The sequence below is a fragment of the Ruditapes philippinarum genome, unplaced genomic scaffold, assembly GCF_026571515.1.
Source record: "Ruditapes philippinarum isolate M1 unplaced genomic scaffold, ASM2657151v2 ctg5120_1_1_1_1, whole genome shotgun sequence".
NCBI lineage: Eukaryota > Metazoa > Mollusca > Bivalvia > Venerida > Veneridae > Ruditapes > Ruditapes philippinarum.
The window spans coordinates 139,975-157,347 of record NW_026859592.1 but is presented as its reverse complement, the minus strand read 5'-3'; the positions used below and the strand labels follow the sequence as shown (position 1 = coordinate 157,347).

At 32.6% G+C, this 17,373-nt stretch overlaps 1 protein-coding gene across 1 annotated transcript in view; it reads left to right on the top strand.

The window, feature by feature from the left end:
- Nucleotides 1-17,373, top strand: part of LOC132757191 (serine/arginine repetitive matrix protein 2-like) — a 50,913-nt gene that overhangs the window by 15,654 nt on the left and 17,886 nt on the right. Inside the window, exons 2-7 of the mRNA XM_060748396.1 lie at nucleotides 7,434-7,527; nucleotides 9,230-9,330; nucleotides 11,641-11,725; nucleotides 14,023-14,244; nucleotides 14,926-15,018; nucleotides 16,465-16,587. Of these exons, the coding sequence (XP_060604379.1) occupies nucleotides 7,434-7,527; nucleotides 9,230-9,330; nucleotides 11,641-11,725; nucleotides 14,023-14,244; nucleotides 14,926-15,018; nucleotides 16,465-16,587 (718 nt within the window). The remainder of the gene's footprint in view (nucleotides 1-7,433; nucleotides 7,528-9,229; nucleotides 9,331-11,640; nucleotides 11,726-14,022; nucleotides 14,245-14,925; nucleotides 15,019-16,464; nucleotides 16,588-17,373) is intronic.

Genomic DNA, 17,373 nt, shown 5'->3' with positions numbered 1-17,373 from the left:
TTACATCGGCAAACAAATTCTCATTTCATGATATTAAATGGCATATATTAAATCAGTTTGGAACTGAGCAGACTTTTTTCACCAAGACCAGTTGTGTTTTTTGTAATTTGGTAATTTTCTTCATTGAACAGTAATTAGCTGTTTCAGAGGTCAATAACATTGGTCATGCTCTCACCTGGTGTTAGAACACTACATTTCTGTGTATGTAATAAATCGTTGTTCCTGCATTCCATGGTTTATTTCTTCAAGGGTGTGACTAAGGAGGAGGTAGAGACCAGTAATACTGTTAGATTGTTTTTCTGTCAGATATAAGGTGAAAAGTTTTCCAAAGAAATAATTTACAGATTAGAATTTAAGGCAGGTTGATTAAATGATTTGTTGATTCTTTCTACCTGCACTGCTGATAAGAGAGTTGTGACTAAAATAAGTTCCTAAAAAAGCAAAAAACGTTGCATATTGTGAATAAATTTTATGAAAGATGTAAAGATTAGGAGTCATTTATCATCATATATATCATTTTAATAAAGAAAAATTGTCATGAGTGATTATCATATTGTTGGTGGTTTAACCCAGCTGCCCGTTGGTGACTGGAACACTTGCACAAATATTGCAATAAAAATTCGAAATCCCTTATTTTTGTGAATGGAAAATTTGAAATTGAAAATAGCTATCTGGGACAAATCCTTAACACATTTATTTAGCAAGGTATAGAATAGAATATGACAAAATATAGATATGTTGAGCTTATCAGTAAATGACAATCATCTGTCATTTGAAATCCTCTAATATAACTCCATTAATGTGCTATCACTTAAAGATATCACTAAAAGATATGAAAATACAAGTTGCCGCATTGACATGAATGTCAGCATGAAAAATGGTGTATCTTTAAACGAATATAGAACATAGATAAACTAGTTTTGATAATGATTTCTGGATAAATTAGTTGTATTTTAACCGGCAATATGATGTGTGAAGTTGACCGTAAATGACTAATGGATGACAGAAGTAAAGTTAACAGGTGATTGGTGTCTTCCTTTTGATTTTTATGGACATTTTATGTATTACGATAGTTGGGGGGATGATTTTTTTATGATCATATTTTATTAGTCAAATCAGATACGTAAGTAATTGTTTGTTAACGCAAACAGCTAGCTAAATATGTGATGTGATTTTATTTTCGCTATCATTATATTGGTCTTTAATGCATTGTGCATTATTTTTTAATCGCAAGCATTGTTGATGACATGCTGTCATTGCATAGACCAGTTCAGAGCCAGCCATGGTCAAAATCCCATGTGCGCACTATTTTATGTTCAAACTATATGATTTGAACTTAAATTATAAACTTCAAGAAGGATAATTTAAGTTTGTGGTACACATAAAGGGACAAGACTTCTTTGTCTGAATACTAAAATATATTGTATTAAAGAAGTATCAAGACATTAGGTTGGAAGTTAGAGAAATATATATTCCTTAATACCATTTTGCAGCTACCTATTTTCTGTGAACCGGGAGGAAGTTATTGATGATCGAGATATATATAATGAATGGTAATGATAGATAGATCATAGAAGTGTCCTATATCACTTTCTCCTGGAGGGGGATAAAAAGACAAATGATGACTCATCAGTCTGGAATGTTGTTGTATATAAGTTGATGAAACATTATTTATATTTCAGTAGGTCCTGACCCCCAAGCTGTTGATGTATTATGACCTTGAATGAATTCATAAATAAACCATGTTTATATGCTCTGATAATTAGCTTTGAAGTAGAGATATACATTCTATTACTTATTATATTATAGACTCTGTTGCAGTTTTATCTTGCGTTAACATAGGAGAAGATTCATTTTAAATGTTAAAAAATTAAAACGGCTCAAAGAAAGCTGCTCTGTATGAAATAAAAAGATAAGGAACCAAATTTGTATGCATCTCAAATTAAGATTTTAATGAATTTTCTCACCTATGATATAGATAGTAATTCTTTGCAAAAGTCAAACCTATACAGCCAAAGGGACAACAGCATAAGCTTAAAGTTAAGATGTTCTCGGTTACGAGTAAAATTTCGTATGAAAAGACGGAAAGACATTATAAAGTAACCTAGGGAAATGTTTTGTATGATAGATAGATGCATTTTGATGCGCCGTGCATCAGTTACTGCACACATGCTAAGATAGATGGTATGATTGGTGTGAGAGAACTCTAGATTGATAGTGTGCAATAATGTAAAGATTGTGTTGATTCCATACTTAACAAATTCATATCTTGGGTTACAAAATTCATGCAAACAAAAAAAACATATTGAAATTTTTTTTTCAATATTCTAAGAATAGATGTTATTATTTACTCTTAATTTGCTCTCCAGTTTATATTTTAATGTTTGGAGCCTTAACATGATCATCATGTTTACAGGACCATTAGGTTGAAGAAGATATGCTGGTATAATTAAGAGCAGTTGTCATCTATTTTCAAATGATACATTAGACAAGCTACAATAGACAAGCTGTCAATTACTAACTGCAAGTGATACATATGAAAAGTTCTGAAATGTTACAATGGCAAGTTACTAAGAAGTAATTCTAATTCCATTTGAAAAGTGATCAATTGCTTGCAGAATATATGGTGAGTATTGATAAAGAATTCAGGATAACTCATTACTCATTAGTTGGTAGCTGCTCCTATTATATTTACAAGTGGAGGGTATACCTAAAAATAAATACATTGGCTATATCATCATAAATATGTACTTTAGGCAGAAAACATAAAATTTACAGAAAAGATACAGCTCTTTTATCTTCCTATATGATAAAGATATGTTAAGTTTTTTTGTTCTCCATGAATTGATTTCACAGCTTGCCACTGAAGATTACCCTGCAGCCAAATTTGAAATTTTAATTATGTCTCCCCCACCTCGGGGGGAGACATATTGTTTTTGCCCTGTCCGTCCGTCCGTCCGTCAGTCCGTCCGTCCGTCAGTCCGTCAGTCCGTCCGTCCATTCTTCGTTTCCGGACGATAACTAGAGTTCCTTTTGACCTACAGCTCTCAAACTTCATAGGATGAATGGTCTTATTGAGCAGATGATCCCTATTGTTTTTGGGGTCAGTAGTTCAAAGGTCAAGGTCACAGTGACCGTTGGTCAATTTCTCGTTTCCGGATGATAACTAGAGTTCCTTTTGACCTACAGCCCTCAAACTTCATAGGATGATTGGTCTTATAGAGCTGATGATCCCTATTGTTTTTGGGGTCAGTAGTTCAAAGGTCAAGGTCACAGTGACCGTTGGTCAATTTCTCGTTTCCGGATGATAACTAGAGTTCCTTTTGACCTACAGCCCTCAAACTTCATAGGATGATTGGTCTTATAGAGCTGATGATCCCTATTGTTTTTGGGGTCAGTAGGTCAAAGGTCAAGGTCACACTGACCGTTGGTCAATTTCTCGTTTCCGGATGATAACTAGAGTTCCTTTAGACCTACAGACCTCAAACTTCATAGGATGATTGGTCTTATTGAGCAGATGATCCCTATTGTTTTTGGGTCAGTAGTTCAAAGGTCAAGGTCACAGTGACCGTTGGTCAATTTCTCGTTTCCGGATGATAACTAGAGTTCCTTTTGACCTACAGCCCTCAAACTTCATAGGATGATTGGTCTTATAGAGCAGATGATCCCTATTGTTTTTGGGGTCAGTAGGTCAAAGGTCAAGGTCACAGTGACCGTTGGTCAATTTCTCATTTCCGGATGATAACTAGAGTTCCTTTTGACCTACAACCCTCAAACTTCATAGGATGATTGGTCTTTTTAATCAAATGATCCCTATTGTTTTAATGGTCAGTAGGTCAAAGGTCAAGGTCACAGCGACCGTTGCAGTGGGGGAGACATGCGCTTTTTTACAAAAGCATCCTCTAGTTGGATTTAAACATGCTTATTTTATATTAGGAGGTAAATTAGGAAGTTGCAATGATGCTTCATTGGCAAAAGTTTGCAAGTTTCTTAAGTGTAGGTAAATGAAAACATGAATGGGAATTGGAAGTAAAATGTGTGTAACACTAAAGCCCTACCGGACAAAAGCACTCCCGTCCAAAAATGACAAGGCGGACAAAAGCCCTCCTGTCCGCCCTGTCAATTTCACTGGAGGGCTTTAAATGTCCGCCTTGTCATTTTTTGGATGGGAGTGCTTTTGTCCGTTTCCCAAGTAAAATGATTAATAATGGAAATAAATGTAAATGGAAAGTGAATGTAAAATTGAAAGTAGAGTGCTAGGCTACAATGGGAAATGAAGATAAAATGGGAAGTAGTGATAAAAAAGGAAACATCAATATTTTTTACATTAAAGTTATTTCTTCATAATAATTTGTTTCTTCATTTCTTTGGAATAGTATTAATGCTGTCAAAGTACAAAGTCTTAATTTGACATACTGGTATGAATTATTTGACCTATAAACCAACATGGTGCACTTTGAAAGAATTTAGAAATCAACATTTTACTTGTTTCACTTCACACACAATGTCACACAACCTATCATTTGTCAGTGTCATAGATTATGTTGTATGACAAACTAGATTTAATTGACACATTGTAGAAATGTGTTGCTTCATTGTTTAGTGACTTAAAAAATTTGCCATATCAGAAATGTGACTCTGTAGGAAGACGTTGATTTTCCAGATTCACCAATTACATGCAGTCATTCAAACTTAATAAGTTAAAAACTACCTCCAAATAAAGACCGCCCTTTAAATAGATGTCATTTGTTGATAACCCTTCATATATGAAAAAGACCACAAAGTAACCTCTGAATAAAAACCACCTGTCTGTAAAGGTCATGTTTGGTCTTTCCCTTGGATGACCTTTGTTCACATGTTTGACTATAACTGTTCTATGTAATGATATTTGACTGATTAATAAATTCCTTTGCTGTGATCAAATTAAAATGTGTAAGGAATAAAGAATATGTTTAATGTATAAATTTACCACTACAATAATATGTTTACCCTGTAATTTTCCTGAAAGTGCCATGGAGTACTCATCCCTATGATTTACTATTGAAATGTTGGAACAAAAATACACCACTTGTATTATTGGCTTGGCAAAAGTTCTACTGGTGAACATATGGTTATAATATTAATGAGAGACAAGCATGTTTACTATTTGAAATATGATTAATTAGCAGTAATATGGCACACATTATAGAGAGGCTGTATCTGGTACTGCTGCATTTCCTCATTGTTTAAATACGTTGTAGTTTAATGCTGCCTATAAAATGTAGCAGATTTTTAATGCAGATCAGAACAAGATGTAGGAAAATATCAACACCTGACTTAAAATTGTGTTATCCCTGATGTTAAAGGAATAAAGGTTGCTTGAAAATATCTAATAAATTCAAGGAAATGAAAGGAAAAAGATGGGATATTAAATGTTTTGTGTAAAGTTAGGTGATGTTTAATTGTCAAAACTTTTAGTAATATTTAGTACCTATAGAGGAGAACCTGTACTGTAACAATCACTGTCTTATAAATGTTACTACCTGCCTATATGTCTAATTTAGTTTTTTGCACATAAATTTTTAAAATGTTTTTTTATTGAATTTAATGCATAAAGGTAAACAACACTGGTCTTACACTATCAGTAATGCAGAACAAAGTTGTCATAGTTTCGCAGAATAAATCATGCTTATACTATGGTCAGTTGAAAGATGTGGCAGTTTGTTTTTTCAAATTCCTTTTAGTTAAATTTAAGTGACTGTCTTTTATTTCCTGTTAGTTTGCACTAATGCTGGGAACCAGAAGTGTAGTTTGCCATGTTTGAGGTTCAAAACCTATATAGAAGTCCACAGACAAGACGTAAAAACCTAGATTCTTGCCGTCGTCCACCGCGTAACTATACATGGTTTGATTTAAGGTATTGGCATGGGTTTTGGTGTATCATTTCAATGGTCTAGATATCTTATACTATTGTGTGACCCTTCTGTACTGAATTGACTTTTTTTTCCTGCTTGATTAGTGACAAGTTCCGATTCACCTTTAGACTTTGCATGACAAGGTCATTCTCCAGTGATCTTTGTATCATAATCTTACCTACTGAAGATATCCATTCTGTGCCTTCCACTTTTGTTCTTTTGAAAAACATGTTTGTAATTCTGCATCTCTGTGACATACCAGACTTGTTGCCTTGAAGTATAGGACTTCTGCTACTCCTTTTACTTCCCATCCTGTATGATTTACATGGATGTAATCTTTATGACTGACAAGCAAACTGTCTTGCTTCCTTTTAAGGGAGATTAAACTAAAAGTTGTTTGAAAATTATATAATCTGGTACAGACAAAATGCGTGAAAATAATCAGAATAGAACAAAACAGTAACAGTGCCTGTATTTATTTTTAAGTGTTAAAAAACAAATAACACTAGGTATTATCCCCACCCTTTGTCAATAGAGAGGGATGGCATATTGTTTGTGGTCAGTCCGTTTTTCGTTTCACATCACAAAAATTTAACCTTGACCATAACATGGTAGTCTTTCCACATAGAGCCGTCAAATTTCACAGGAGTATGGACCTGGATAAGCTCTACCTACTATACCCATTTACAGGTCACAAGGTCAAAGGTCAAGGTCACCTAGGGGCATTGCATTCATTTGAACATTGCACTTGTTTAATTTACATCACTTACATTTGCATTACTTGCATCAATATTAAACCTGTGAGAAAGTTTTAAGGTGTTAACAATTTCTAGATATGAATTTGCAAAGCTGCTGCTTCTAGCCCAAGGGAATCCTTAAATGAGAATTTGATGAATTCTTATACAGGTAATCTATAAGAATTGTGCATCTATAAGATTACATATCTTTTAGACAGAATGTTACAATAAGGTGATAAGTTTTGTTGCTGCAGCTGAACTGCTGCATTTCAGTTTGTTGTATCTCAAAATAAAATATGATTTACATTTCATATCTACTATATATTATACAGTAGGTTTTATACACATTTCCTGAAAATGAGCTTTGCAAGAATACTTGTATCTGATCAAAATTGACTGACTTGTTTTGCACAGGGGTATTATTCATATAAATAAATCAAGGAATGGTTTCTCTTGTTTCAGAATGTTGTATGTGACAATGTGTTAACTCAACACTAAAATTACTTTTCTTGTTTGATTGGTATATAACTATATTTACCACAAGTTGCTGCTCGGTGGCCAAGTGGTTAAGTTTGTTGACTTAAAACCAGTTGCCCCTCACCACTGTGGGTTCAAATCTTAAGAGGGACTTTGGATTCTTTCATGTGAGGAAGTCGCCATATGACCTATACTGTGATAATGCGTTGTAAAAACCAACCAAAAAAGAAAATGAAATATATCAAGAGTTGTCTATCTTGTTTCAGTGAGACTTTACTTGTTTGATTTATGTATATGATAATTAGAGTTGTCTATCTTATTTTAGAACTGTTCAGTTAGAAGAGGATGACCTCCCTTACAGAAAAGGCAGCAATGCAACAGTTCGTTCAGAAGGCACAGGCACAGAATATTATGCCAAGGTAAATGACGATCTTGTTCTAGTTCTTATTAACTGAATAATATATACACCATTATAAAAATACAAGTCTAAATATAGAAGATCTGTCATGACTACATAAATAACTGCTTCATCACTGGCATTTATTCTGTTCAAATTTACATGAAACATATGGATCAGAAATTCAGCAAAACATGATGTACTGAAATAATTACGTACACCATCAATTATGTTAAATGACTCACTTTTTAGCTCGACTATACGAAGTATATGGAGAGCTGTCCTACTCGCCCCGGCGTCCGCGTCCAGATTTCAGATTAAAGTTTTGGTGCAGTAAAATATTTTTCACTATAACTTTGTTATTTCTTAAGGTATCAACTTCAAACTTAAAATGTATGTTCCTTATCATCAACCACATCTTATGTGACAAGGTTCATAACTCTAGCTCCAATATTTTCAGATTTATCTCCCTTTGAACTTAGAATTTTCCTCAAAAAATATTATTTTTTACTGTTACTTCTTTATTTGTTAAGGGATCAACCTCATACTTCAAATATATGTTACCTTATCATCATCCCCATCTTATGTGACAAGGTTCATAACTCTAGCACCGAATATTTTCAGATTTATCTCCCCTTGAGCTTAGAATTTTCCTCAAAAAATACTATTTTTTACTTTTACTTCTTTATTTGTTTAAGGTCAACCTCATACTTCAAAATATTTATGTACCTTAACATCATCCCCATCTTATGTGACAAGGTTCATAACTCTAGCACCAAATATTTTCAGATTTATCTCCCCCTTGAACTTAGAATTTTCCTCAAAAAATACTATTTTTTTACTGTTACTTCTTTATTTGTTAAGGGATCAAGCTCATACTTCAAATTATATGTACCTTATCATCATCCCCATCTTTATGTGACAAGGTTCATAACTCTAGCACCAATATATTCAGATTTAACTCCCCTTGAACTTAGAATTTTCCTTGAAAAATATTATTTTTTACTATAACTTTTTTAGATTTAAAGGTATCTACCTCAAACTTCAAATACTTATTCCTTATCATCAATTACATTTTATGTGACAATGTTCATAACTCTTGAAGCAATATTTACAGATTTATCTCTCTTTGAACTTAGGATTTTCTTAAAGAAATATTATAACTTCTTTACTTTTTAAGGTATCTACTTCAAACTTCAAATATATATTTCTTATCATTACACACATGTTGTGTGACAAGGTTCATAACTCTAGTGTGACTATTTCTAGAATTATTCCCCTTGATCTTGGAATTTATGTTAACAAATGTTTTTTTACTGTAACTTAATACATAATTATACATAATTGATTTTTCTTTCATAGTTTTGTCCTCCTTACTGCGTCCAGTATTTTATTAGTCGAGCTTCGCTGTCTCTTGTGACAGCTCTTGTTATATGTTCCCATTATAGCTCTGGTTACCATGTCATGTCTTTAACCTTTAACTGCCTAGAACAGAAAGCATTAAATTAGCCTTTGACACCAGTATAGAACCAAGCCAGTCTAGACATGATCTTTGCAGTCTTACCATGCTCTATGCTGTTTGTAGCTAAATTTTTGTACATTTTTGTATTTCGTTATTGAAATCTCTTAAGATTGGAATGGTCTGTTCCAGATTTAGAATTTAGATTTCAGGGCAAGTCCAAATTCAGCAGGGTAATGGCTAAAACATATTTGTTTATTTGCAGCGTGGAATGTTACCTTCCTATGACAGTCAGGAAACAGTTCGAGCCTCACGCCCCATCAGCACAGCTAGTAACAGTAGCATGAGAGTTAGAAGATTGTCCAGGTATTTGTTTGTTTTCTTCAACAAGACAAATTACATCATATTTTATGTTATATCGTGGTACAAAAAGAAATATAAAGCCATGGTGAAATGTGTGGTCGACTTGTTTAATCCCAATACTTTGTGTTGAAAATTGAAGAATCCTTCGGTAAGGGCTTGTGGGCATTGCCTCTCATAAACTGAGTTCATGAAAAGTTTGCAATTTACACAAAATTGTTTAATTGCTTTTCGAGGGATCTTCGTGTTTTGAAATTGATATGATACAATTAATTTATTAGTCCCCTACCGGTTTACCGGAGGGGACTTTAGGTTTACCCTCCGTCCGTCTGTCCGAGCCAACATTTGATTATTATGAGCTTCATTCCGTAGTTAAATAAAGAACATAAACTCATAAAATTTAAAATTAAGAGCTATTTTTTGTTTTTATGAGCTTATTTTGCTTATGGACGTTGGTCCAGGTGGTGTTTATGAGCTCATTTGCCTCATAAACATCAATTTTTGGTACGTCCGTCCGTCCGTCCGTCTGTCAGTCCGTCAGTCAGTCCGTCCGTCCGCAAAACTGGATCCCGCGATAACTTGAAAAGTACTGAAAATATTTTTATGAAACTTGGTATATGGATAGATGGCAGAATGGAGATTATGCACGTCTTTTTCTTTTCTTCCTATGTTGAAAATTCTGGTTGCTATGGCAACAAATAGGCTGAAAATATGGCAAATTTTACACATAAACTGGATCCAGTGATAACGCAAAAAGTACTGGAAATATTTTTAAGAAACTTGACATATGGGTAGCTGGCAGTCTTGAAAATATGCACGTTTTTTTCTTTTCTTCCTATGTTGAAAATTCTGGTTGCTATGGCAACACATAGACTGAAAATATGGCAAATTTTACACATAAACTGAATCCAGTTATAACTCAAAAAGTACTGGAAATATTTTTATGAAACTTGACATATGGGTAGATAGCAGTCTTGAGATTATGCATGCCTTATCTGTTCTTCCTATTTTGAAAAAATATCAGTTGCCTTGGCAACAAATAGGCTTAAAACATGGCAAATATAACAATATTTGTGATTAGTCAAAAAGAGCTGAACATTTTTATGAAATTGCATCTTTAATTCAAGAGTTATCTCCTCTTTAAGAATTTTGCTTTTAAAATGGTAAATTTTGGTAACAGGGATGTTTCAAATATTAACTTTAGAGTGTCTTTCAGTCCGTCTGTCTGTCTGTTCATAAAAACTGTATCCTGTGATCACTTTTAAAGAACTTTTCCAACAAATTTTCTTAAAATAGAGAAAAATTGAAACATTAGTGAATGGCCAATGGCCCTTCAGAATGTTGATGGGGTTCTAACCGGTAGGGGACTTATGGATTGCTTGCAATACTATGATAATTGCTTGTTTAACAGGAATAAATATAAGTTTAGAAATCATGTATTGCGTTCTATTAGGATAATATGGACTGGTGGGATAATATAAGGTCAATAGTAAAGGTATAGTGCAGGTATAGCCAGTAGACTGCCTAACCATACATACAAAACAGGCTTAATTATTTGCTGCTGAACTTTTATAAATTAATCGAAAATAAAACGCAAGACAAATTCAGGATACAAAGTTGTTAAAGAGCAGGTGATATGAATTGTGTCGTAGTTGTCAGACAGTGCGCTGTAATCGTTATGTGCTTGTTCTTTCATGGAAACATCAACTACATAATATATCATTTCCAAATATAGGTCAGATTTGTATAAATGTGAGTCCACTGAGGTCTGGTCAGAAGGGCTAGGCATGTATACTTCTGCTTTGATAAAAATATTGAATGTCTGTATATCTGGAGACATTTAAACTGTGCTTTGTGATGACTGATATCTGTTTGTCTTACACTCTGTGTCTAACATGATATCTTATACATTATCACACATGATACTGTTAAACTTTAATATCTCTCTTTGTTTCATGAATTCTTACATTATGATCACTTATTAATGAAAAGTTAATTCTCATAGATAGAGACGACTAATAAATTAGTATGTAGCAAGGATTATGATTTGAGAAGTTTATTCACTCTTTAGTATAAAACAGGTACTTTCAGCTTAAATTTTTTATGTTTTTGTTTACTTTTCTGAAATAAGCATTACTAATGTCAATGAGAAAAATACATTGTTACCCCAGTTGGACCCGAACTTATAATGCTTTAAAAGGGAGAGACTTTAAAAAATAAGTCACTGGTCCATGTAAATAGAAAAATATGCTACTTTATTGTTCAAATCCTTTTGTTGTGTTCTTTGTTAATAAAAATATTTCTTGATATTTGCAGTTTAACGGATGACAACACAAGATTTCCAAAGTTACAAGATTGTGCACATTTTCACTACGATACTGTTGATATAAGCTCACTACAGGTAAGATATTGTTGTTCTAGAGGAGGTGCATCATTGCAGGGCTGGAGCAAAGTTTCCCCATACCTGAGTCTGTTATATGCCTATGTTAGCATATTCTGAAACTGGAAATGAAGCTTGGGTTATATAGGTTCACATATACTTGGCTATATAATTTGTCAAAAATTGTCTTTTAGAATGTGAAAAAAATTCGGGTTTAGGATTTTAGTGAAAGTTCTTTCTTTACAACCTCATAAGGTGTTCAATTGAGACTTCACACAGAACTTCAGCAATGAAGGTTACTGACTAATACTAATAACTCAACCATTGATTTCTAGGAGTTTTGTGAACTTATTTTTATGAAATTAAGTCATAGTCCATATTTTATTATGATGGTTGAGCATGCTATTCTCTGATAGCTCTTCTTTTGTTTGGTAGATGCCAATGGCCATATTGTAGTTAAGAGTATATTAAATCAGAATCATATCTTAGTTTTTCAATAATATAAAAAAATGTAGACAAAGGCGTGATCATTATGATGAGAGGAAATTGTGTTTATTGTACAGTAATACTGTAGTTACTCCAATATTTCCACTCTTGTCTGTATCTGGTATATTTAAAATGCTGCATTTCTTTTTGATTTAACTCTTGATTTGCTGGAACTGAAAGCGATCAGCCTTTTCAACCATTACAGAGCCAGGTCAGTCTGTGCCATGCAGTCTGACTGTGTAGTTCAAGTTTTGTATTTCATATTTTAATCCCTTAAACTTTAAAAATGGACTGTTCCTTATTCAAAGCATGGCAGATCCATTACGCAAAAGTTTAAGGGATTTCTGTAATTGAGCTTCAACACTACAGAATTTGTCAGCCTCAACAGGTGTACAAACTGGCCTGACCCTATACTGGTGGCAAAGGCCGATTATTCCCAGCAGTGTTAGTTGTCGACTGGTAACCCTGGGTAGAGTTTTAGGCCAATAGGGTCATGGTCACTTTAGGTTAAAGATAGATTTTTTGCAATTCCTCCTAGAAAGGCAGTGTTTTAGTTATGTAATAGCTGTATCATGAATAATTTATTGGTATACTTATGTTTAGCTTTTAAAGAATGAGAGACAACAAAAAAATCACCATGTATATGTGAACTAGAAGCATTAATGTAATTGGGTTAAAAAATACCATGATTTGATTTATCTGTTCCAGAATGCACTGACTATATTATCAAATAAATGACTATGTTCCAAAATATTGATATTACTCCAGTTCATATAGCAAAGTTTTACCTTCCTAATTTATGCAATTAACACTACACATATAATTTATGTGGTGCACTTATATGTCTAATTGCGGTAACCACTTGTTTCAATTAACCTAAGTGGGCTAATTATGAATGATTGTGTGTATTATATTTAGAAAACAATAACAAAATGGCAACTTGGCTGGGGATTTTCATTTGATCAGGATTTCTGTCTTGTTTAAGTGTTTTAGTTTTTGTTTTTTTCTTCTTCTAAATATCGACGGGACTTGTTCTATGCAATGGTATTAAGTAGTTTAGAGGATATAAGAATGATTTAGTTTTTGGAAACCATTATTAGACAATCAGGAAGTAACATTAAAGGATCAAAATGATGCTGGATGTAACTGGTCCGTAAAATAGGTCTGTAATTTGATATCAATCTTGTAACAATTTGGAATCAAATGACAGTTCCAGCAATTTTTTTTCCTTTCTTCCTCATTGAATCTGAATGCATTTCAACAATTAATTTGTGTCTTATATAGGATATTTTTATTTTTATCCAAAAATTCCAAGATAATCAATTGTCCGATTGAACCATGGCTTTTGATATAAAAAAAAAGTGATATCATAATTATACTGTAGATATAATGTCATTGTTTACAAATTCTTGGCAGGAATCATAGTAAGATCATGCTGTTTTGTTGTGAATGATAACTTTGTGAAGAAAATATACTTGAGAATTGACATTCACTTTGGTTGTATGATAGTCCTACAAATTAAGGTATATTATAAGTGATGCAAAATGGTTGTAACTTATAAGCCTTCATGAATATTGCTGTACATTTGTATCTGTTAAGTTAATTGTATATGTGTTAAGCTGATTACTAGTATATATGTGTGTTAATATGATTATATATATGTGTGTGTTAATATGAGTATATATGTGTTAAGATGATAATGTATTTGTTAAAATGGTTATATATGTTTTCAACTGATTGTATATGTGTTAAGATGATTCAAAATATTTTAAGGTGATTTTAAGATGTTTATATATGTTGTTAATTGACTATGAATGTGTTATAATTTCCAGGTTTGTTTGTGTGATGAAGACAATGAACAGTATCATCATAATGGCGAGTCAACAAAATACTTCTATATGAAAATAACATCCAACAATAAAACATGGCTGGTAAGACGAACTCTCCAGAACTTCCGTATGCTAGATCAGAAGTTACACAGATGTATATTTGACCGCAAGTTTAGTCATCTACCAAATATCGCACTCATTGAACCAGATGTTAATACAGAACAGGTACACTATTTCATCCCTTATTTTGTGTCATGGACTCATCTAGCTTTGAATTTTGGAACTTTTCAAAGTTAAAAACAGGGATTTCAGGTTTAATATATCTTACTGTACTGAGTGAAGGCCTAACTATATAAACAAATAAGAGGGTCTAAATGTATAAACAATATTAACAGTAATGATTGCATGGAGCTGCCAATATAATCGTCCTTTGCTTAAATGGATGATTACATGTATAAGATTGATAGAAGATAAAATATTTACTGGTCTTGAAGAGCTGGTTGATTTTATGCAGTATGGCAGAATTAACATAACATACTTGTAAAGGGTTTCCATAAAATGTTGGATCTAAGGAGAGAGTTATTACCATATTATTTGAACGAGAAGTATGTTACAAAACAATGTCTATTAATCACATTTGAATATAAACATTTTGATTTAGACCTTTACCTTGGTGGAGCCAAAAGTCATAAGCCTTTATTACCAGTATTGAGCCAGGTGAGCATGCATATCTGTGCAGTCTGGCCAGACTCTGTACTATTGGCTGACTAACTTTAATTTTCAACTTGATATCCCGAAGTTCTTAAAAATAGAAGCTGGACAAAATTCAGCATGTAACTTGTTAAGGATTAAAAAATCAGGATACATTTTTATGTTTCCAATTTTTATGCTGACTTCAATTTTCAGGAGATATATGGTATACTGGGAGATTATTTGAAACGGTTTTCATCTCTGGCTGGTAGTATGTTGAATTGTGGATCTGTCCTTAATTGGCTTGAGGTATTACATTAATTATTGCTCATCTTGTATATCTGATAAACACACATTTGAAATTTATATCTGTCAATAAAAAGCATGGTTACTTTAAAGAATTATGAATATGTACAATTTTAAGAGTTATACTGTTTATTTTGAAAAAAAATATTCTAAATGTTTATAGGAGTATATGTCAGTTTGAGTAGAAGTTGGCAATTACATGTTGAGAAACGGTTTAAAATTGGTGCCGAGTTCTGAAATATTTGATCTGGAAATATCCACTGCTAATTGACCGAAGTACTATTTAAATGGAGTTACAATAAACAAACAAAAGACAACATCAAGTGTAGAAGTGCATGTGATAGGAAGTTGGCCATTCTGAATACATTGTTTAATGTATTCTTTTAAACACTATAAAACCACTTACAAGGATAGGAAATGACCCATTGCTTTGTAGTGAAATTATTTTTCGCAGTTTTTATTGTCAGTTTGTATGTACATGTAAGAGATTTCTCAGGATGAATTTTTTAGAAAACTTTTTAATTTTCTTGTAATAAAATTGAATAGGCCATTATGACATAGTTGTGATGACAGTATTTATATAAAAGTCAGTATTTCTTAATCTGGTGTGCTTTATTGATAAAGTAAGAATTATTTCATGTAATGAGCAATATAATAGTAGTTATATATCACATCTTCAAAAGAACTTAATATTGAATTTTACTGAAATAATATATAAAAACATGAAGTATTCTTCTGCTTAGCGTAATATCTTCCTGATAATGTCAAAAGTTTGAAATTGAGAGCCTCATCTAAAGTCTAATATGAATTAAATGTAATAAACATCCACTAAGGTTTCTTGGTGAAAACCGTGTATGTTGATAAAATGATCTGTATTGACTGCAAGATTTTTGTAATTAAAGGCACATTATGCCCCGTAAACGAATAAGATTTTTCATTCTGAAGAAAGGGTGAACATGAGTTTTGTAATGTTTAAGTAATGTTTTTAGAGTATTTTAGATGTTTATAACCTAAAGAAAGTAGCCCTTATGTGAAATAATGTGCCATAAAGTAGCAAAATTTAAACAAAGTAATAATTTGACTTCTATACAAAATACTAAATCATTTTATTTTTACTTATTGCCAAAAAGCAACAGAAGCAAAAGCTTGTTCAGGTTATTGGTAAATGAGTAACTATAATTTGGCACTAAAATAAAAAGTAAAAGCATTTCTGCGGCATAATGGGCCTTTAACATACTAATATATAAAAACTGAAGCATCAAAAGATAATGTTTACCTCCTTGTGATAGATATCAAACCTATGTGTACTTTAATATTTTGATTTACTCTTGCAAAATATCCTTTAAAATTGTCAGAAAGGTTTGGTACTTTTAATTTTTAAACTGTTCAATATTGTTGCATTAATAAATTACATTAATTTACTTGTAATATTGTTTGTTCTTGTTATAGATTGACAACAGAGGAAATCGTATATTGGCTGTAGACGATTCCGGAATTAATACTCCTGCTATAGCAGCAGCCCATGCAGTAAAACGGTACACGGCACAAGCTGCGGATGAAATATCTCTCGAGGTAAATCTACAATGAATGATAGGCTTTTTTTGTTCTTCATTTTAATATTTCGGGGTCACTTCTTACATGATTCTAACAAATGACAAGCAGCCAGCGGTCAAAAAACTTGTGAGGTCTGCATGGAAACATTTTGGAAACTTTTACTGGTTCTGTGATTGAGGCATTTTGAGCTCCACTTAAGGAGCTTTTGTCATAAACTCATGACCCTTTTGTTGTCATATGTTCACCTTTTCTGTTGTGGTCCATTTACTAAGATCACATGTCAAAACTCTTCACTTCAAACTTTGTATTCTTGTTCACTATTATAATTGGTATACACTTTTATCAAATTATGTCCCTTTTCTACTTTGCTTTGATAATAATGAGAAAATATGAGTGGGCAGTCTTTGAACATATGATATTTATATTCTCATAGGTAAAGTTATATGCACTTACCATAAACATATACACAATTAATTCCTCCAGAACCCTCTCCCAGAACAGTGAACTTACATCTTTCATGGGAGGTCACTCTAATAGTTTAAACTATGTAAGCACCCATTTCCTTTCCTATACTTTAATTTGTCCCTTTTTACAACCTGTAACTTTGTATGGTGTCTATGTGGCACACTTCAAAAATTGTTATAGGACAATTAATCAAAAAGTGTGTCAAAATACAGGAATTTGTTTGTCATGGAAAATCCTGTTAGCATTATATTTATTCAGCCTGTTTACACAGTTTTTGAGTTGAAATAGGTGATTTAATTCTTTGTTATTGATTGTAAGACTATATCAAGTTTAAGTGAA